The sequence below is a fragment of the Acinonyx jubatus genome, chromosome E3 (genome assembly GCF_027475565.1).
Source record: "Acinonyx jubatus isolate Ajub_Pintada_27869175 chromosome E3, VMU_Ajub_asm_v1.0, whole genome shotgun sequence".
NCBI lineage: Eukaryota > Metazoa > Chordata > Mammalia > Carnivora > Felidae > Acinonyx > Acinonyx jubatus.
The window spans coordinates 39,123,650-39,145,954 of NC_069398.1; the positions used below are offsets into that span (position 1 = coordinate 39,123,650).

General features: G+C 46.5%; 1 protein-coding gene across 17 annotated transcripts in view; it reads left to right on the forward strand.

The window, feature by feature from the left end:
• Positions 1-1,456: 1,456 nt before the first annotated feature.
• The window catches only part of LOC106978785 (zinc finger protein 75A), a 45,460-nt gene continuing 24,611 nt past the window's right edge, over positions 1,457-22,305 (forward strand). The window contains exons 1-9 of one of the 17 annotated variants that reach the window (XR_008294636.1): positions 1,457-1,653; positions 3,243-3,761; positions 4,926-5,091; positions 5,725-5,816; positions 6,092-6,218; positions 7,284-7,375; positions 7,697-7,823; positions 9,724-9,834; positions 10,005-10,835. Coding sequence is in view for 13 of the 17 variants with exons in the window: in XM_053213353.1 (XP_053069328.1) it covers positions 3,354-3,761; positions 4,926-5,091; positions 5,725-5,816; positions 6,092-6,218; positions 7,284-7,375; positions 7,697-7,823; positions 9,724-9,834; positions 10,005-10,684 (1,803 nt within the window). In the remaining 4 variants the exon portion in view is untranslated. Of the gene's footprint in view, positions 1,654-3,242; positions 4,437-4,925; positions 5,092-5,724; positions 5,817-6,091; positions 6,219-7,283; positions 7,376-7,607; positions 7,824-9,723; positions 9,836-9,954; positions 11,579-14,826; positions 15,374-22,305 lie in introns of those variants that run through there. The other 16 variants (XM_053213359.1, XM_053213353.1, XM_053213354.1 and 13 more) reach the window with 16 other exon arrangements.

The window sequence follows — 22,305 nt, forward strand, 5'->3', positions numbered from 1 at the left end:
AGGATCTCAATACTAAGAGCAGAGCTGTCCACGGGTTCTGGAAGCCTGGGAAGAATAATTGCTTTTGAAAAAATTAAGTCCCAACCTGACTCGGATTCCAAGGAAATGAACCTGCTTTGAAACATTCCAGTGACTTAGATGCTTTTTCTGACCGCCTGTGTTTAATCCTTTTCTCTCCCACAAAAAGGATCAGAGATGGGCTCCCGATTCCATCTGAAAGCACCACTAACATAATGGCCTGGACCCGATCTCCCATTTTCATTCCCACCATAACCTTCCTTCCAGACGAACTGCCCTGGAAAGAAGCTCCCTCGGAAAGCCTGCGGGGATGCTCCGGGAGTTACTTTATTCAGTGCCATCGCCTCACTCCCGTGCTAGGCACTCCGCGGCAGGTCCACGAGAACTTCTTTTCTAAGGCACGTCTCCTCCAAATGTAGCCCAGTCACACTTAGTGAAAAGGTACTGCCGATCTTCTCACACCCCAATCTTTCCCAGCTTTCCAGGCTTTGCTCTTCCCTTTCCCTCTCTGTGTGGATGTGGCCCCACTCCCGGGGGCGGGCAGATCCCTCAAGCCTTTTCCCGTTTCTTTTACCATTTCCCCAACCACGGGTCAACTTTCACTTCCTTGGAATCCCGCAGCGCTCAGCTCAGGGCTCCCTCTTCCTAGCTAGTGATGGTCGCGGAAGTGCCTCAGTCTTTCGGCCAGACTCCGTGCATCAGAGACCTGGTCCTGCGGACTCTACCGCCGGCTGCACGTCGTGCGCCTAGTAAGTAACCCGCTGCCCGGTGAAGGCTGACACTACAAGAACCCCGATGATTAGGAGACAGCGACACCTCGAAATACTGCGATCCTGAACGGTGGGATTCACGAACTCCGAACTCTCCGTGGAACGAATGCCCATTTTACCCAGGCAACTCTGGCAGAGACTGCAGGGGAGGCCAGATGAAAAGGGGGTTCGCAGCCTCCAGGGAGCATGCCGTAGCGGACAGGCGGGAGCCAGGACCGCAGGGGCCCCAAAGCCCAGCCTAGGGGCTCTGGTCGGTCACCTGTGGGGCCCAGGCCGAGCCGCGCCTCCATTTCCCGGTCAGGGACAACTACACACATGGATCCCGTTTCACAGGCTGAAACCTACCTCACGAGGAAAACGTAATCGTCGTGGGGGACGCGCGGCCCAGAAAAGGGACGAGCCCTCTGGGGGCCGCCGATCGTGACCGGGACGGAAGCCCCGGGAAGGCCGGGGACCCCGCGCGCGCAGGGGCGACCACCCTCGCCGGGAGGGGCTCCCGGGCACCGGGCGCCGCCGGGTGCGCAGCGCCTCCCGGAGCGGCGACGCGAGGCGGCGACAGCCGCTCGCCGAGCCGCGCACAGGCCCCTCTAGGCCGCGGCGGGCCGGGACACTCGGTAGCATTAACTCTTTCCCGCCGCCAGGGCTGCCCCGGGCGGAAGGCCGCCGCCTCTGCGCGAGGCCCGGGGCCGCGGCGCGGCTGCTCGGAGCCCCTCCCCCGGAAGCGCGTCACTCCGCTTCCGGCCGGAGCGCGGGGTCGAATGGGCGGCAGGCGGCGACGGGGACCTGAGGGCGTGTGCTGAGGTCTGGCCTGTGCCTCGCGGGGCCCGCCTCTGAGCGGCGCGGGGCGGAGGGCGGCGACCTGCAGGTGAGCCCGGGGCGGGGGGAGCGTCGGTCCCGGAGCTCCCGAGGGACACCGGTCGCTGCGCGCCGGGCGGGGGCGAGCCAGCCATTGTCCGAGGGCGGCGGCACTTTGCGGGCCCGGCGGGGGGAGCCTGACAGCCGGACCGTCTTGGGGAACTCCGCCGTCAGGCTCTAAAGGCCACGTCGCTGTCCCCCCTTGCGCAGACGGTGCCGGGGCCGCGCTGGGACCCCGTCGGTCACCGGGGCGGGCCTTGTGGTCGCGGGCTTTCCGGCCTGGCGTCCAGAAGCGGGGCGGGCGCGCAGCCGGCTTTCCCGCCTCGGGGCCGTGTCACCGGGCGCCGGGCACCCGGGCGGTGCAGCCTCGGAGACGGCTGCTTCTGCGGGTGCCGAGCTTGGGCAGCGTCCTCGTGCCTGCTGAGCATGCTGGGCAGCCGGGAGCCGGCCACGGGGGAGTACCGTGGCTTCCGGGACGAATTTGGGTGCCGTTCCCGCGGGATCGCTCAGGGAAAGCGAGGCTCCCGAGACTGTGCCCAGCCTCGCCCGGAGGTCTCAGTGACCGTGGAAGAAAGGGCAGGTGGGCTGAAGGGTCACCCTCATCACCCCCAACTCCCCTCCTCTCCTCTTTTACGACTTTGCCTTTGGGTAAACATTTTGTAAGCAAAGGTCCTCTGTTACTGTACTGGGTGAAGTAGGGAGAGATTTAAAAATGCAGGAACGAATCGTGTGCACGGTGCCCTTTTACAGTTTTTGCAAAGAGGTGCCGAAGGAGAGTGTTGAGCATCTAGTTGCTTAATTGGGGGATGCTAAGGCTCCTTTTTCCCTAATTACTTTCCTTCTCTGGTGTCGCTTCTCTGTCCCAGGTCTCCTGCCAGTAGGCATACCGTGGAATTGAGAAGGTGGAATGTTCCACGCACTGTGGGCTTCCATCTTCACGGCAGCATGAAGGGTCAGAGAGGTTGTACCCCCTTACGATAGACAGGAGACCGGGATGACACGTTAAGATTGAAGAGAAACTCAGGATGTTCCCCGGATGGCCCCTTGGCATGGGGAAGGTGGGGTAGGAAGCACGAGAGTGAAATCTTTGGACAAGCTCCTCGCAGCCAGAAGCTGTAAGTGTCCTCACTGTCCAACCTTTCCTGAATTGTGGCCATTTTTAGGAGGGCCAAGCCCTCAGTGGACGTTTGTCTCTCAACGAGCTGTGCCTTATTTCACCTGAATAATAGGAGACGAAGGGTCTGGCGGTGGATTTTTAAATTTTTTAAATATTTATTTATTTTTGAGAGAGAGAAACACATGCAGAGTGAGAGCTGGAGTTACAGAATCCAAAGCAAGCTCCAGGCTCTGAGCTGTCAGCACAGAGCCCTACGGGGGGGGGGGGGGGGGGGGCCTGACCCAAGAACTTTGAGATGATGACCTGAGCTGAAGTTGGAGGCTTAACTGACTGAGCCACCCAGGTGCCCTTGGCAGTGGACTTTTTAAAGGGAAAGCAAGGCAGGATTTTTCTGTTCATTTGTCTGTTGTTGTGAATAGGAGATAACAAAGTTCTTGTGACACTCTCACTGACGTGCACCTTTTTTCTGTTCACTACTCTAGGACGAGGATCGTTTTATTGATTTTGCTCCAGAGCTGACTGGGCCTCGTTTGCCAAAGGTGGTGCTGGTGGGGTGTCCAACACAGGAGTAAAACTGTTCCTACAGCAGAGTAATGATGGTAGATCTGAAGGTGGCTGACTGTTTGAGCCCTCAGATCAGGGCTCTGTGGGAGTGCAAGGGACCTGAGATAGAGAGTTCCAGTCACATTAAGAAGTACACCCCAGAAACGGACAGGCTCAGTCCAGAAAGCTGGCGCGAGCACTTCCGGAACTTCCACTATCATGACGCTCCCGGACCTCGTGAAGTTGTTGGCCAGCTTCAGGAATTTTGCCACCAGTGGCTGAGGCCTGAGATCCACTCAAAAGAGCAGATCCTGGAACTGCTTGTGCTAGAACAGTTTGTGACCATTCTGCCCACGGACACCCAGAGCCGGATAAGGAAGGACCATCTACAAAGCATTGAGGAGGCCGTGACCCTGGTAGAACACTTGGAGAGGGAATCTGGTCAAACGAGGAATAGGGTGAGAAGAAAGATTCCTGATTCCCGTGATGAAATAGGGTGAAAGTGGATTTGGGTGGGGGCACTTCATTGAGAAATAAGGTGAATTAGGTCACTGTTCCATTGTTCCTTTAGAACAACTGAGGCAAAGCCTGAAACCACAGACCCACAGCAGTAGTCTCAGGTTTCACAGATACTTTCCTGGCCTTCCAGAACGACTGCATTTGTGATCTATAGAGCCAGGGTGAATGGAGAGTCATAAGCCTAGTATGGCTTGCCCAAGGACATGGGTTTTGAGTTACAAATGAATAAAAGGAAATAAGGAGTTGGAGAGGAAGGGGAGGACCTGAAAAAGGGAAAACACTTAGAAGCGAAAAGTTGAGTGGAGATAGTAAAGAGAAGGAAAACCCAAACATCGAAGGAAGAGTGCAAAGGGAGAGAAAAGGAGGCAGAAAAAAGGGAAACAGATTTGGCAATCCTAGCAGAATAGCTGAGAGGAGAGAGACATTGAGGGATATTGCCCTCTGATTCAAATGAGAGAGCCTCCACGGCGCCCTCCGCAGTTGGTCTTTGGCTCTGCTGGTTCGTGGGAATCCAGGGTGTGTTCTTAGCCACGTGGCAGAACACCAGCTGGCGTCAGGCCAACTGGGAAGAAGACACAGGCAGGCATATGTGTGGTGCCAGAAATCATCTGGAGGTAGGTTGGAGCCAAACTCTCTTCCCCTCTCTTTTCCCATTTCGTCCCCCATTCTCTGAAAGCCTTTCCTGGCCATGGGGATAATCTGGTTGATGAGACAGTTTTCTTTGTTCTTTAATCTTTTGAGAGAATGAGAAGACAGAAAAAACATTAAGCAGGGATCAAAGTCAAGAGAGAAGGTCTGTCAAAGTAGCATGATAACAGGTGACCTATGTAGGCTGAGTTGCACTGTGTTTAGAGGGGTGGGGCCTGCTGTGTTGGAGGGCGAGCGTGAGCCACATTTCTTTTCCTTTTATCCCAATATTGCCACATTTTGTGGAGAATTCTTTTTGAAACATTGGTCGCCCGTTATTTCTTTAAGCCTTTTTGTCATTTCCTTTAGTGTTGTATATCTTCTACCATCTGGACTGTTCACTTTTTCCTCCTTCTACAATCAACCCCAAAACCAAAAATAACTTTTGTGGTAACAGAGGTGGGAATTATTTCTAGGTTGCCATACAAGAGCTGGGAAAGGAGGCAGTGCTCTTGAGAGAAACAGCAGAGTCCCAGCCAGTGGGCCTGGCCCAGGATGAAGAATTCTGGAATACATACCAAGGTTTGCAAGAACAGCTGAGCGGGAATACTCATAAAGAATCTGAGCCTGTATGTCAGAGGGGTAAGGCACATCATGATAATTCCCTTATTGGGATCTATGATAAGAGTTTATTGAACCAGAACATTGTGGGCATTTTCTGGGTGCCCAGCTATGTGGATGGGCGGATTCAGCCACGTAGCAATTACGATGTCCCCTAGATGGCAGTAGAGCACCAGCTGTGGGTGAATTTGGGGGTTGGCCCAGGATACAGAAACATCCAGACTACAGAACCCTGGTAATAACACCAAATACTCCGTTCTTTAGAAAGCGATGGTAGAATACGAACACACTTCTGTACCAGGAGACAAATAAATGCTAAAAAAAAAATAGATCTATTGTACACCGGGTTATCTTGAGTACTTCATTTTCAAATATGTTTAACTTTGCCTAAGTGAGAACAATTTACACCGTGAGAGGGGAAAAAAGGTTTTTCTTACATTTATTCATTCTCGAAGGCTGAGGAACCTATTCTAGTGGCCGGTAGATACTTAGCTCTTGTATATGATGATGAGACCACTCCAGGGCACCACATATAGTTGCAAGGGTGTCCTGTCTCTGCTGAAAGAATCAGGATCATCTGTATTTTAGAAATGAGCTGAGGACGTTTATAGACAGAAGCAAGAGAGATTTCCCCTGGCTCTTTTCCACCCACAGCTGTGCCTGCTCACCAGATCCTAGCCTTTCCTGAGCAGACAATCACCAAAGACTGGACAGTGGCACCTGAGCTCGTCTTGCCTGAGTCCCAGGTGAGCTGTGCAGTCCAGCCCTTGAGGGCTGCCTTTCCCCGGGCCCATGACCCACACTGCCCAGCTCACAGGCGTGTTAGCCCCAGCGTTCTCCCTGTGAAAATGAGCACCTCCGAGTCTGTTGCTGATCTGTTGCCCTTTTTCTTTTCACCCTCTCACTTTAAAAAATATCAAATGCTGTTAATTCGCTGAGTGCCCAGGGTCTACCATGGGCCAGATGGTAGGGCTGCTTCTCTAGTGGCAAGTACTGAGCTGAAGCCCATTCTCTTCTTTAGAGCTTGTTGACATTTGAAGAAGTGGCCATGTATTTTTCCCAGGAAGAATGGGAGTTACTGGATCCCACTCAGAAGGCCCTCTACAATGATGTAATGCGGGAAAACTATGAGACTGTCATCTCTCTAGGTAAAGAATCTCCCTCTCCCGTTGGGTAGAAGTTGAGTAGTCTGTCATGTTCCTGGCTTACTAGGAACGGACTTCAGTGAGAGGCTGTGTTCCAGTAACCGGTTGTTTCTCAGCTAGATGGTGTGAGCAGGGAAAGGCATATCCAGATCACCTGGAGAGCCTTTTCCAAATGCATATGCTCATTCTTTACCCTAAAATTCGTGATTGCTCCTTGCCGTCTCTCCTAAGCTGCTTTTCTTTTGTCTTTCCCATCTCCGTAAAGAGCAGCACTACTCACCCAATACTTGAGGCCAGAACATTTGTGTTCATCCTTTACTCTGATCTTGTTCTCTTGCCGTACTACTGATGTATCCATGTCCTCAGGCTCCGCACGCCGAGTACAGCCTGAGTCTGACTGTTAGCATCTTGGTCTCATCCAGGGGAATGTGTAACCAGGCTCACCTCAGTACTTCCTAACTGGCTCCTTCTGCCACTGCTCTTAGCCTTCCACAATCTACTTTGCACGCAGCAGCCAAATTTTTAAAGAACTTGATCAGATCATGAGATTACCCTGTTTAAAATGTTGAGATGATTTCTCACACATTTAGAACAAAACCCAAGTTCTTTGCCAAGGTACCAGGAGCCTCCAAGATCTAGCACCCGTTCATCCGCCACTCGTGCCCTTGCTCAGCCCTCTTTATCTACACTGATCTTGCTGTTTCTTGAACTCACCACGTTCTTTTTTACTTTCCCCTTTCCATTCCTTGGCACACTGGACTGAGTTCTGCAGTTGTAAACCTCTAGTTTTGGCCGAATTTTGAACAATTTATGACATAAGGGCAAAAAACATTTCCTTTTATTGCTTTCACTCATCAAACCAAAGACCGTCAACTGGGGAACCTGTTGTAGAAGCCGGTAGGTGTTCAGTTCTTCTGTCCAGTCAGAAGGCCACTTCTAGGTAACAGGCAACAGTTTTAAAGGTATTACATCTCTGATGAAAGAATCAGGATTGTCTGTCTTTTAGCAATAAGCTAAGGATGTTCATAGTAGTGAGAGACATTTCTTCTGGCTCTTTTCCACCCACAGCTGTGCCTGCTCACCAGATCCTAGCCTTTCCTGAGCAGACAATCACCAAAGACTGGACAGTGGCACCTGAGCTCGTCTTGCCTGAGTCCCAGGTGAGCTGTGCAGTCCAGCCATTGAGGGCTGCCTTTCCCCGGGCCCATGACCCACACTGCCCTACAGGTGCTCACAGGCGCCAATGTTCTTCCTGGGAACCAGGCTCTTCCTACTCTCTTGCTGATCCTGATCCTTTTGCCTCTTTCCTTTCTCCCCTTTGACTTAAAAAAAAATATATATATATATATGTACGTACGTATGTATACTTATGTTGGCTCTTATTTCGTTCAGTGCCTGACCTAACATGTAGTTCATGGACTGGATGGAAGGGCTGCTTCTCTAGTGGCAAGTACTGAGCTGAAGCCCGTTGTCTTCTTTAGAGCTTGTTGACATTTGAAGAAGTGGCCATGTATTTTTCCCAGGAAGAATGGGAGTTCCTGGATCCCACTCAGGAGGCCCTCTACAATGATGTAATGCGGGAAAACTATGAGACTGTCATCTCTCTAGGTAAAGAATCTCCGTTTCCCTCTGGGTAGAAATTAAGTAAACTGTCATATGCGCTGCTTACTCGGAATGTACTCCTGTGAGAGGCTCTGTTCTAGTAACTGGTTGTTTCTCAACTAGATGGTGTATGGGCAGGGGAAAGGTGCATCCGGATCACGTGGGAGCTTTGTCCAGGTGTTCATACACTGTCTAGATTTCTTGACTGATTTTTTTTCTTTTTCCCCCAAATCTGTTCCTGTCCTATTTTTCTCAACTTAGTAAAGAGCATTTACCCAGTTCCTCAGAGGTAGGAACATATAGTCATTCTTTACTGTGATCTTACCACCATACCCCATTTTATTGCATCACTGTCTTGTGGCTCAACCTTCGCAGTGTGGCCTGAGTACAACCACATCTCATTCCCTTGTGCTCTTAGCTTCCTGGTTTAAGCTAGGAGCATGTCTAACCAGACTGACCTTGGTACTTTCTGACTGGGACGCCAGCCACCATTCTTGCCCTCCCACTCTGTGTTTTCTACACAGCAGCCAGAATCTTTTAAAAACTGATCAAATCATGACATTTCCCGTGTCAGCACCTTATAATGACTTGTCATCACGTTCAGAATAAAATCCAAACCTTACTGAAGTGCTTATTCGGATCCTCCAGGATCTGACCCTACTCCCCTCCCTGCCCTCGTCTCCTGCCACTTGTGCCCTTGCTCAGGCCTCTTGATCCTCACTGATCTTTCTGTTTCTTGAACTTGCTACGCACATTTCTACCTTCCCCTTTTCTCTGCCTGGCACATTTTGTGCCACATACTAAATCTCTCCCGTTTACCTTTCTGGTCCAATATCACTTTCTCGAAGAGGCCTTCCATACGACCTCATCTCAAATAGCTTCAGAGAAGCAGAATCTTTTTTTTTTTTTTTTTAAATAAAGTTTATTTATTTTGAGAGAGAGCACACGTGTCAGTGGGAGAAGGGCAGAGAGAGAGGGAATCCCAAGCAGGCTCCACTGTGTAGCGTAGAGTCTGATGCAGGGCTTGATCTCACAAACAGATCATGATCTGAGCCAAAATCAAGAGACGGATGCTTAACCAACTGAGCCACCCAGGTGCCCCAGAGAAGCAGACTCTTACATGCTGAGTTATTCTGCTTTAGTTTTGTTCAAAACATGTATCACGTGCTGACCGCTTTGTTTATTGCTGTTTGCTTGTCTCGTTCTCCCAATAGAAGGTAAGCTCCATGAGACCGGGGTGCTTTAACTTACTCACCACTGTATCATCAGCCCAAGGAGAGTGCCTGGCACACGACAGGCAGTCAGTACACATTGCCTGAATGACCGAGTGATGCATACTTCCCGGTTTGGCAGTGTATAATTAGAAAAGTTTCACTGGGGGATTCTGGTCTGTTTCTTCCACCTGGACAGGAACCGGTGAACTCTAAGAGTGGGAAAAAGCTTCCCTATCCGGTGCGTGGTACTCAAGAGCTAAGTAAACACTCACTGTTCCCATGACAGGAATCACTGGTGCGTGTGATAACGCAGCCCACTGCCCTTCACCTGGCTCTGCCAGACTTGGGCCGATCCTAAAGAATTAATAGAACGAATCTGTATTCCCTGCAGCCTCTCGGGCTTGGTGCCATCTTGTTTAATATGGGGCGGGCGGTCTCAGTGGCAGGAGAGGGGCATTGTGGGTGGATTCCCATGCCCTTTCGCCTTTCCGTGGAGCCAGCTTAGGTTTATTTCCCCGTGTCCACTTGTGTACCACCCACAGATGGAGGACCATGTTAACCTGATAGCAGGTGTGAGAGTCTACCCATGTGACCCTTGGGTTAAAGTGCCCTTTACTCTTCCTGGAGTCGTATGGAGTCGGTGGACCTTTGTCGAGTTGCCAGTCCTTGATCTCACTTTTTGCGTTTCACAGCATTGTTTGTGCTCCCCAAACCTAAGGTGATCTCGTATCTAGAGCAAGGGGAAGAGCCATGGGTTCAAGGGTCCACGGAGCTCAAGGACAGTCCTGGAGAGCTGCCTACAGGTAAATACACCATGGGACAGGATGAATGCCTTGATAGCAACCTTTGCAGGGCTTAACATTTTAAATTCTATCTGTATTTTGTAGTCAATAATCATTGGATTTTCCTCTCCATTCCTGTAGTTGTTTTGCTCTGCTGTGCAGTGGGCTGACTATTACGTTTATTCTGACAGGAATAAAGCACAAAAGTGACACTGAAAACCATCAGCCTATACGTGTTTCTGATTTAGAAATACAAGCACCAGGAGACATAGTATCAAAAAAGGCCCGAGCAAAAGTTCCCCAGAAAACAACAGGCAAAGAAAACCATGGTGATACACACAGGATAGGGAAGTGGCATCGAGATTTTCCTGTGAAGAAAAAAAAGAAACTTTCAAGCTGGAAACAAGAGTTGCTGAAACTTATGGATCTTCACAAGAAAGCCCGTGCTGGAGAGAAGCCCTTTAAGTGCCAAGAATGTGGGAAAAGCTTCAGAGTTAGCTCTGACCTTATTAAGCACCAAAGAATTCACACTGAAGAGAAACCGTATAAATGTCAGCAGTGTGATAAGAGGTTTAGATGGAGTTCAGATCTTAATAAGCACTTAACAACACATCAAGGAATAAAACCATACAAGTGCTCCTGGTGTGGGAAAAGCTTCAGTCAAAATACAAATCTACACACACACCAAAGAACTCACACTGGAGAGAAGCCCTTTACATGTCATGAATGTGGAAAAAAATTCAGTCAGAACTCCCACCTTATTAAGCATCGGAGAACCCACACAGGTGAGCAGCCATATACTTGCAGCACCTGCAGGAGAAACTTCAGCAGGCGGTCAAGCCTCCTTAGACACCAGAAACTTCACCGCTGACCGGAAGTTCATCTTGTGTCCTCAGCATGAAGAAATTCACCAAGTAGAGGTTGACCTTGACATTTATGAAAAAATACAAAATTGTGAAGCACGAGTAATTCTTCATCGGTGGAAAAATTGATAAAAACATATTTCACAGAAAGGAATCAAGGTTGACTGCAGGGATCTCTATAAGTAGTTTTGTACTACTTACATTTTTACACATGACATTCTGGGAATTCCTTAGTAAGAAAGGTATTGAAAAAAACATTCTCAGTTAGGGAAACATTTTGCAATAGTATCTGGCAAAGTATCAAAGCCAGCTTTAATTAGCAAATGCGCCCATGACTCCGTCTTCTGTGATAGCAGAGCGTAAATTCTATTGATTTTGCATTGAATTCCCAGTCACTTTTAAACACATATAACAAACATTTATAGCACGGTCTCCCAAAAGAAAAAGCAATAACCTGCTTATTTAATTGCCTTCAGTTGCCTTCAAGGTAGTTGACTTAACAATTTTAAGTCCCGTGTGGGGAAAAATGAGTTCTGTTGTCAAGTTTTCCAAGAACTAAATTGGATTTTCTTCCTTTCCCTTGTCATTGGACACTGTTCCGAAAGTTGGACATCACTTGAGTTCCTTCCTGAACATTTTAGCAACTTTAGCTCTTGAATCCTTTTAGCGCCAGTTTTACTGTAATGAAATGCTATTTACTTCACCACTAGTGAATCTGCCAGGTAAATTAATAATGCACTATCTTATACCTCATTGGTGGTGTTTGAAAAAAATATAAACATCTCTAATGAGATCATATGAAAACGGGTTGGAATGTTTAGCCATGGATTGTGTATGACATGTAAAGATATTTCTGCAGTAAAATAAACTAGTCCTTTTCTTATAATCTCAGTATGATGAAGCATAAAAATCAGCACTTTCTTGAAGCCTAAAGAAAATTAATGAAAGTTTGGGATGAACTTCTCAGGTTTTTTTAATTTGCTCTATACTTTGGCTTTTGTTTTTAAGAACAAACTAGAACTAGAATGTGTGCTGCAGGCAGGATGTGGTTCACTGGGTATGGCGGAAGATAGGGTTCCCAAGAGAAAACGTTTGGGAACTGATGCTGACTGGTGGGTAAGAATAGTGAATCCACATCCACGTCGGATGGATGTCTTAAACTGTAAACTGTTACTAAGCAGGTAGGGTAGATATGTCTCTGTTTTGTGCACAGCATCTAACAACAGCCTTGGGTGATACATGATAGACGGCTGAAAATCTCTGTAGGCTGTGGATCTTCTTAGAGTTCTTATTTACCACAACTCTCATGTATTCCCATTAGAGCTTTTAGGTGGTGTCAGGAAAGAGATTAAATGATTTCTTCTAAATACCTTATAAATAAGGAAGTTCAGGTTCGGATACCCTATGGCTAGTGAGTCTGTTGGTTGTCACTTGGTTGCATGAGTCAGGCCTGAAGGTAGGATTTGCAGGATGGATGTGTGTGTTATCCCTCCAGGGCCAGACTGGATGATGTGTTGTGTCTTTTTCTAGCTTATAAGACATTCCTGTGGCTTGATTCGTTACTGAAACACTTAAGTCTCCATGTCCTCTGTGAAAGAGAGAAAACTGTGTTTCAACTCAGGGTTATTCTGGGGATTAGAGGGGCTGGTGAAGGAAAAGCACCCCACAGCTTGGCCAGTAGTAGATGCTCACCGTGCGTTTCTTTCCCTTTCCCCTGCTCCCCATGATATGCTGGGCAGACTGACTACGCTTAGGAAGCAGGTGCATTTATGGCTATTGGCAACTCCTTTGAGGAGTTGAGCGCTGCTGGTGGTGATAGTGCTTAGCTGCTTTGGTCTTTGACTCCAGTGCTTTATGGTTTAAGTCTCGTGATGGTCTGGCGCCCTCAATGAGACTTTATTTTCTTCAAGATGATTCAAATATGATTTCGTAAGCACAGCCAGCTCTGAAGCTCCCATCTGCATAGCTGTTACCCAACGCCCTCATCCTTCGACTACTGGTACTGTGTCATCCCGGGATACATGTGGACATCTTCCTGGTGCTACATTCATTCACTTTGATGGGGATCTCTTGTGGGCCCAGGCACCGTTCTAGACTGAGAAGATAGTAGTGAACAAAAGAGCTGGAAATCCACTCTCACGGGACTCGTATTCTAGTGAAGAGTAGAGAGAGTGGTTGTGGTTTTCTGCGACTTGAAGTTAGAGTCACGAGGTAGTTTTGGGTAATGGGTTGTGAGCAGAAGCCTCACTTGTGGGCTGAAGCCTTTCATTGTTGGTGCAAGACTCGGTAGTGCTCTTCTGCGTCAATCATGGAAGCCCACACAGGAAGGGGCCACAGGGTCAAAGTAGTCTGGAATGCTGAGCGCCGCGCCCCCTGGCCCCTTGGTGAGGAGCTGTTCTGGAGCATGTCCCAGACCTGTGATGGACGTTATGGGAATGAGAAATAAACCTTTGTTAAACCACTGAGGTGTTGGTGTCGTGTGTTTCTGCAGCATAATCTGGCTCATACAAATAGAGGCAGCTATCTACTAGAGCTGCGGAACCTTTTCTGTGGTTCCATGTGGACTTTGACCCTCAACAGAAATCTGCCTTCCTCTGAGCCAGTGTAACACTGGTGGGCACAATGAGGAGCTTACATGACTAGCTGATAGGAAAGAAGGACTGATTTCTTACCTGAGACAATCCAGGTTGGTCATTTTTTCTTTAAAAAAATTTTTTTAAAAATGTTTATTTGTTTTTGAGAGAGAGAGTGCAAGCAGGAGAGAGGGCAAAGAGAGAGGGAGACATAGAATCTGAAGCAGGCTCCAGGCTCTGAGCTCTCAGCACAGAGCCTGACGCGGGGCTTGAATCCACAAACCAGGAGATCATGACCTGAGCCGAAGTTGCACGCTTAACCAACTGAACCACCCAGGCACCCCTAGGTCGGTCATTTTTTCAAGTGGACAAGGCAGCCATCTCTCCCTGCCTCTCTGGCTTCTCTCCTATCCTTGCTTTCTGTTCCCCTGTGCTCCAGTGTTTATGTGCATAAGATACGTTTCTGTCGATCGACGGGCTACAGAGAGAGGATGGGTTGCCTTTCATTTCTCATGTGAGTGCAATATACATTAAGGAGTCATTTGGTAACTACCCCTTGCATATCTTAGGTGAGTCTTGTGTCAAAAAACACGCAACCTAGGGCAGAAGCAAATTTGCCCTGATTGGTGTACAGAGGAAGGTGGCTGCCCTCTTGGACTAAGGTGATAGTTGGGAAGAAGGTTGTGCAGAAAAGCAGAAGCAGGACCTTCCATTTGAGGAGTGAGAAGCCTCTGTGGGGAATGTCTCCTTAGCCAATTACCAGCTGTACAATGTTCCAGAAGTCCATATGTAGGGTGGACAAAAGGACATTGGGAGAAGGAATTTCTGTTTGTCACAGGGTTGAGCACCGATTACCAAAAATGCAACAGAAAATCAAAATTAGGTTGGGTTCAAGATGAAGTGGAACACACAACCGTAGATTTAGCCTCAAATGTTAGTATTACGGCTCTCAGAAATATAACCAAATGATTTTAGGACAGTCCAGAAGTTGCTGTGCTTCAATTGGTTCAGGTCACAGCTTTATAATGGTTCCTTGCTTGGTTCTGAGAACTGGATCCAACGCTTGGGTGGCTCAGTTGGTTAAGCGTCCGACTTCGGCTCAGGTCATGATTTCACAGTCTGTGAGTTTGAGCCCCGCGTCGTGCTCTGTGCTGACAGCTCAGAGCCTGGAGCCTGCTTCAGATTCTGTGTCTTCCTTTCTCTCTGCCCCTCTCCCACTCACACTCTATATCTCTCTCAATAAAATAAAATATTTAAAAAATTAAAAAATATATTTTATTTTTAAGTAATCTCTACACCCAACATGGGGCTTGAATTCAACCCTAAGATCAAGAGTCACATGCTCTTCTGACTGAGCCAGGCAGGAGCCCCATCATGTTTCTTTAGTCTTTGTCAGTCTGAAATGGTTCCTCAGTCTTTTATTGACATAAACAACGTTGACACTTTAAAGATCATTAGCCACTTATTTTATAAACATCCCTCAATTTGAGCTTCATGCTTCCTCATAATTAGATTCAAGTTTTGCCTCTCTTTCAGGAAACCACAGCAATGATGTTGCCTTCTTTGTGTCCTATCAGGTGTTTCTATGGACTAAATTGGGTCCTTCCACCCCCAAATTCATACTTTGAAGCCCTGACCCCAATGTGACTGCCTTTGAAGATATGGCCTTTAGGAGTTAATTAGAGGTAGGTAATTAGGTGGGCGTCTAATCCGATAAAATTGGTGACCTTAGTAAAAGAGGAAGAAAGGAAGAGACCTTTATCCACACCCACTCAGAGAAAATAACCACATGTGAACAAAGTGTTCATCTGCAAGCCAGGAAAGAGCCTTCACCAGAAACCTAATCCTCCCAGAACCCTTATCTTTGACTTTCTAGCCTATAGAAACATGGGAAAGTAAATTCCTGTTTAAGTCACTCTGTTTATGTATTTTGTTATGGCAGCCTGAGCCAACTAAGATCATGTATGTTTCAATGTGTCCCATTGCTAATGACATTACTTGAATCATCTTAAATGAAGATGGTGTCTGCCAGGCTCTTCCTGTATTTTATCTATTCCTTTTATAATTAGTAACTTTAATGGTGAAGTAATTTGAAACCATGTAAATACCCTGTTACTAATGAAATTCAGTGTATTCATTTATTTACATGTTACAAAATCAAGGTTTCCTATTTTATTCAGTAGTTTGTAATGTATTACTATTATTATATTGTCTGCTATCTGATTAGTGGAAGTCCATTCAAACTTTTGTTTTTCTGACTTTTCCCCAAATTATTTGAGCACTTTTTCCTTTCTGGAACCACAAGCTATTCGATGCTCATCTTGTATTATCCTTGCCCTAGCCCAGCCGTTTATCTCAAATGGTATTTAGAAGCCTATTTCTAGACCCTAAGTGCCCTTATTACTATTGGTAAGGTTATACATATCTCAAAGAGAGTATATTAACTTCATTTGTTTTACTGGTGGGAGAATTAGGGGACTGAGACAAGGAGAGTGAAGACATTAAATTTAAAAAGAGAGCTTTTTAAAAACAGATTTTACTTAAAAAAAATTTTTAATGCTTATTTATTTTGGGAGAGAGAGCATGAGCAGGGGAAGGACAGAGAGAGAAGGAGACAGAATCTGAAGCTGGCTTCAGGCTCTCAGCTGTCAGCACACAGCCCGATATGGGGCACAAACCTATGAACCATGAGTTCATGACCTGAGCTGAAGTCGGATGCTTAACCGACTGAGCCACCCAGGCACCCCTAAGAGTTTTTATTTATTTACTGTGAGAGTGTGAGCAAGGGAGGGGCAAGGAGAGAGAGAGACAGAATCCCAAGCAAACCCTGCTCTGTCAGGGCAGAGCCCGATGTCACCACCACAAGGTCATGACCTGAGCTGGAATCAAATCCCACACTTAATGGACTGAACCACCCAGATGCCTCAAAAGGGACGCTTCTCTTGCAGAAGATGCTTAGATCCCATTAACGTTGTGTCAGGCAAAACCCAAAAAGGTGATCAGCGGGGGGACCCCTGTAAAAGCAATGTCCAATAATGAGAAGGGAATGCTCTCCGATTTTGATTTCCGTTTTCTGTGCTGTAGTCCCATTATTCTCAGGCTCCAGCAAAGCCTCATATGAACCCTCTTTTGAAAAACAAACCAAGAGTGTTGGGCCCAAGCTTTGTGTGTAGGGAGAAGCAGACAAGAAAGGGGAAACAGTTGACAAAGGGCCAAATGTGAAGGGTAGATGACTCAGAGCTGTACAGAGAACGAAATGACAAATGGCAATCAGGACAGGGAAAGCATCCCTAGAGAATGGGAGCAATACTTGAGGTCTCAGTTCCTAATTGTCTGAAACATAATTTTTTGATAATATATGACAACATAGCAAATTTCATTAGGAATCGGGTTCAAGTGACAGCCAAAATGAAATACTGTTTTATTAATTCTGGCTGGTAGACATCTAAAAGACTGAAAATACCAAGAATTCATAATGATATGAAAACACCAGGAACTTTTTTTTTTTTTTTTTTTGAGGGGGGGTGTGGAGAGAGAGAGAGGAAGTGCAAGCAGGGGAGAGGGACAGAGGGAGAGAGAGGAGCCCGACCCGGGGCTTGATTCCATCACTCTGGTATCATGACCTGAGCTGAAATCAAGAGTAAGATGGTCGTCTGACTGAGCCACCCAGGTGCTCCCACTAGGAGCGATTTTTTTTAAAGTTTATTTATTTTGAGGGCAACAGAGACAGCATGAGTGAAAGAGGGGCAGAGAGAAGGAGAGAGAATCCCAAGCAGGCTCTGCACCGTCAACGTGGGGCCTGATGTGGGACTTGAACTCACAAAACCATGAGATCATGACTTGAGCCAAGACCAAGAGTCAGATGCTTAACTGGCTGAGCCACCCAGGCGCCCCTGAACTAGCACTTTTTAAATACTGCTGGAGGAGGGGGATACTAGTACAACCACTTCAGCATTATTTAGTAAAGTTGAGGATGTTACACACCAAAGACCTATTTCTCTGGGACACACCCTAGATAAAGTCTTAAAAAATACACCTGTTTACATGTACAATAATGTTCACGGCAGCATTGTTTATAATAAAATCCTGAAACAGCCCAAATATCCACTAACAGAATAGATGAATGAATGCGGCAGTCATTTAGCGGAATATTATCCAGCAATAAAAATAAAGTAGAGCTATATGCACCTACTTGGATGAATATCACAAGTGAGATGTGTAGTGAAAAGTTACAGAAAAATGTGAACCACAAAAATTTCTGCAGCCATGCAAGAAGTTTTATGTCATTTGGATAATTACAAAAATGTTGATCCCAGAACACCAGAAAACTCGGAGACACAAATATACCGTAAGATTATAGGTGATTTTCTTTCTTTTTTTGTTCTGTCCCTCAACTCCTCTGAGAGCATTCTCTCGTCAATGATAGCCACAGCCACAGATTGCCGTCTGTTGGTCCTCCGCTGTGTTGTGGTCAAGCAGTGATGTGACTGCTTGAAATTGGCAACTCTGGCCTTGCAAAATGTTGTGTTAGTTTTATAATTTTTAAAATTTTATTTGTATTTCTTTGGAAGAGAGGGGAGGAGCAGAGAGATAGGGAGGGAGGAGAGAGAGAGAGAGAGAGAGAGAGAGAATCCCAAGCAGTCTTCACTCTCATCACAGAGTCCAATGCAGGGCTCGATCCCACAACTATGAGACCATGTCCTGGGCCGAAATCAAGAGTCAGGCTCTTCACCCACTGATTGACCAAGGTGCCGCATGGCCTTGCAGAATGTTTTTGGTGACTCCCTATTTCAGATGCCTGCCACGCTATAGCTGTTCCTCTGTGAGCAGCACCATGGTTGATCATTTCCTTTATGACATGCCTGCCTGGATGAAGTTGTATGTGGCCATAAAGGTTTCAAACGTTTGAAGTCTTGGGGTGCCTGGGTGGCACAGTCATTTCAGTGTCTGAGTCTTGATTTTGGCTCAGGTTGTGACCCTAGGGTTGTGGGACTGAGCCCCACCTGGGGCTCTGCGCTGAGGTGAGCCTGCTTGGGACTGTCTCCCTTGCTCTGCCCCTCTCCTCTGCTCATGTGCTCTTTCTCTCTCTAAAATAATATAAAATAAAATAAATTTTTTTAAAACGTCAAAGTCTTCGTGACAACAATCATCATCCTACTGGTCTCCATATGACTGACCCTTGTCAACCATATCTACATTACAGAAGCTGGCCAAGATCTTCTAAGCCAAGGACTAGGGGAGCAAAGCTTTAGAAACCTGTAGATCCCTCCAAGTGGTACAGGAATTCTCTATGGGATAGTCATGTCTGATTAAATCTCTCCTAAGAACAGCTACTTCCTTGGTTAGACCAATTTCCTTATCTTTATACTGTTCTTTTTAAAAAATATTTTATTTATTTTTTTATTTTGTTAATGTTTATTTATTCTTGAGAGAGAAAGAGCGAGCATGAGCTGGGGAGGGGCAGAGAGAGAGAGAGAGGGAGAGAGACAGAATCAGAAGTAGGCTCCAAGCTCCAAGCTGTCAGCACAGAGCCTGATGCTTGAACTCATGAACCATGAGATCATGACCTGAGCTGAAGTCAGACTCTCAACCAACTGAACTACCCAGATGCCCCCCAAAATATTTTATCTTAAAGTAACCTCTATGCTAACATGGGGCCCATACTCACAACCCTGAGACCAAGACTCACATACGCTGCTGGCTGAGCCAGCCAAATGCCCCATTATCCTGTTTGTTTTTTTTTTTTAAGTTTATTTATTTTGAGAGAGAGAGAGAGAGAGAGAGCTGGGGAGGGAGAGGCAGAGAGAGAGAATCCCAAGCAGGCTCCGCACCCTCAGCACAGAACCTGAAGCAGGGTTCTAACTCACGAACCATGAGAACATGACCTGAACTGAAATCAAGAGCTGGACGTTCATCCGACTGAGCCACACAGCCGCCCCTCTCCTGTTCTTAACATACACTCATACTCTCTTATCTACAGCGTAAGGAACATGGACCTTAAGAGTGCACTAAAGAAATTTCTAGGTGGCCGAGGAGACATGTGACTAAAGCTACAGAGAAGCACTGCTCTGTCGTCGTTTTTTCCCAGATCAGACTCTGTTATCTCTCTCCTTTCTGTCATTGTAGTGCTCTAGTTACATTGCCCTCTGAATAGAGAGGCATCAGCATACCTTAGAAAGTTCATGACACTAGGAACCAAGAGGCTTGGGCATTTTGGTGTACTGTGCAAATGAGATATGATAGTGGATCTGATCTCTCCAGCACTTAATTTCATCATCTAGGAAATGAACAGAATAGCGGACAGGAACATTGTAAGGACCAAATAGATCATTTATGGGAGTGCTTAGTGAAAACTTCTCAGTGTCATATTTTAAAATTTTCTATAATGTTTTATTTATTTTTGAGAGAGAAAGCACAAGTGGGGAGGGGCAGAGAGAGAGACAGAGACAGAGACAGAGAATCTGAAGCAGGCTCCAGGATCCAAGCCATGAGTGCAGAGCCCTAACCCAGGCTGGAATTCACGAATCCTGAGATCATGACCTGAGACAAAGCAGGAGGCTTAACCGATTGAGCGACTCAGGCACCCTTGCTGGGTGTTATTCTTTTTTTCTTTTTTCTTTTCTTTTCTTTTTTTTTTTTTTATACAATAGTCCAGCCACAGGAACTGGAGGCTGCAATGCCACACTGGACACGTGGCAGATGGCAGGGTGTCACATCTCCCTAGGTGGCTGTTGTTGGCTCTGGGCTGTCTGACTTAACACACGTGTTCTTTCCCACCAATTTAGATGGGGCATAATTTGTGTGACTGCAGTCACCTTCAAGTCTTCTCTGGGTGAAAAGAGCCTGGTCGTTCAAGGAGCCACCAGGACTAGTCCTGTCAGCTTCATTTGTGGTGACCACAGTCAGCATCTCTCAAGGTAGCAGGAGGTCATGTGGGCCAGGACCTAGCTAGGACACCAGCTGTCCTTGCTCTCACACTCTTGGCCAGCTTCTACTTCTGCTCACCCTAATGGCAACAATGTAGCTGCTGGCTCAGCCCATCAGCTCAGGGCCTTGTCCTTGTTGTGGCCTATGAGAGAATTAAAGGAAGGAAGATACCCGGGTCTCACCATGAAAGGATTAGAACCTTGGTCAGTGATTCTCACACATCACGGTAAAATAAAATTTATGACTCTTCTAGGTGTATGACAATTTTTACAACATAACTAATAGTGCCCCCTTTCCCTAAAAGTGTCACAGTTTGGGCAATGAATTATGTAATTGCCCTACTTAAAATTCATATTTCCAAGCTCCATTCGTAGAGTCTGGTTTACTATATTTAGGGGTTCTTAGGAATCTGGATTTTATTTTTTTTTTAATATGAAATTTATTGTCAAATTGTTTTCATACAACACCCAGTGCTCATCCCAGCAGGTGCCCTCCTCAATGCCCATCACCCACTTTCCCCTCCCTTCCACCCCCCATGAACCCTCAGTTTATTTTCAGTTTTTAAGAGTCTCTTATGGTTTGGCTCCCTCCCTCTCTAACTTTTTTTTTCCTTCCCCTCCCCCATGGTCTTCTGTTAAGTTTCTCAGGATCCATGTAAGAGTGAAAACACATGGTATATGTCTTCCTCTGTATGACTTATTTCACTTAGCATAATGCTCCCCAGTTATGCTAAGCATCCACATTGCTACAAAAGGCCATATTTCATTCTTTTTCTTTTTAAAAAAAAATTTTTTTTTAACATTTTATTTATTTTTGAGACAGAGAGAGACAGAGCATGAACGGGGGAGGGCCAGAGAGAGAGGGAGACACAGAATCTGAAACAGGCTCCAGGCTCTGAGCTGTCAGCACAGAGCCCGACGCGGGGCTCGAACTCAGGGACCGCGAGATCATGACCTGAGCCGAAGTCGGCCGCTTAACCGACTGAGCCACCCAGGCGCCCCTCATTCTTTTTTATTGCCAAGTAGTATTCCATTGTGTATATAAACCACAATTTCTTTATCCATTCATCAGTTGATGGACATTTAGGCTCTTTCCATAATTTGGCTATTGTTGAAAGGTGCTGCTATAAACATTGGGGTACAAGTGCCCCTATTTATCAGGCACTCCTGTATTCCTTGGGTAAATTCCTAGCAGTGCTATTGCTGGGTCATAGGGTAGATCTATTTTTAATTTTTTGAGGAACCTTCACCCTGTTTTCCAGAGTGGTTGCACCAGTATGCATTCCCGTGTGTGTTATTCTTAATCATAGTGGAATGCTTTCTCTAAGAAGGTTTATCAGTGTATATTATATAACACCTCCCTCCATTTATATCCTGATGGAGTGCTAATCCTTCAAGGTGCCTCCATAAGTGATGGATGGATGAAAGGGCCAGAAAACACAGACCATTGTTCTTGCCCACACACTCAGCATCTCAATCCATCAGCCCCTCTTCAAAATATATTCGGAATATTCCCATCTAGAATAACACACACATGTGAAAATTAGGAAAGTGTTTCAATGTCTATCAAAGAAGTAATGATTGAGGATTGAATACATTATGGTATATAACTAAACGCAACGGCCTAAAAATGAAAGATGAGGTCGATATATTGAAATAGAAAACCTTCAAGATAAAGTAAATGGGCAAAATTGCATATGAAGGTACAGAAAGATAAACACACAAGTAACAGTTATTTCCTCTGTAGAGAGAGAATGTTGCTTGGGAAATAAGGAATGAGGAGATTTCTTTTTAATATGACAATGATTGGTACTCGTGGAATATTAAGATATGAAACGGGGAAGATATCACTGGGTTAGAAGCAGGTTCTAGCCCTATTTCTGTCAGTAGACAGTCGCTTGAAAACTGTCTTTGGTTTCCCCTTCTAGAGGATGAAAATAGTTATACTATTGACTTCATAGTGTTACGGGAGGGTGGGAGAGACGCTGGTCCTTATCTCTCATGGAGTCGAAGAATGAATCTCATGGACAAGGGAGTGGGCAAAGTGATAGAGTTTATTGAGGGCAAGTATAGAGCTCTCGAGAGTGAGAGGGGTCCTGACTGGGTCCCTGGCTTTTTATTGGAACATCA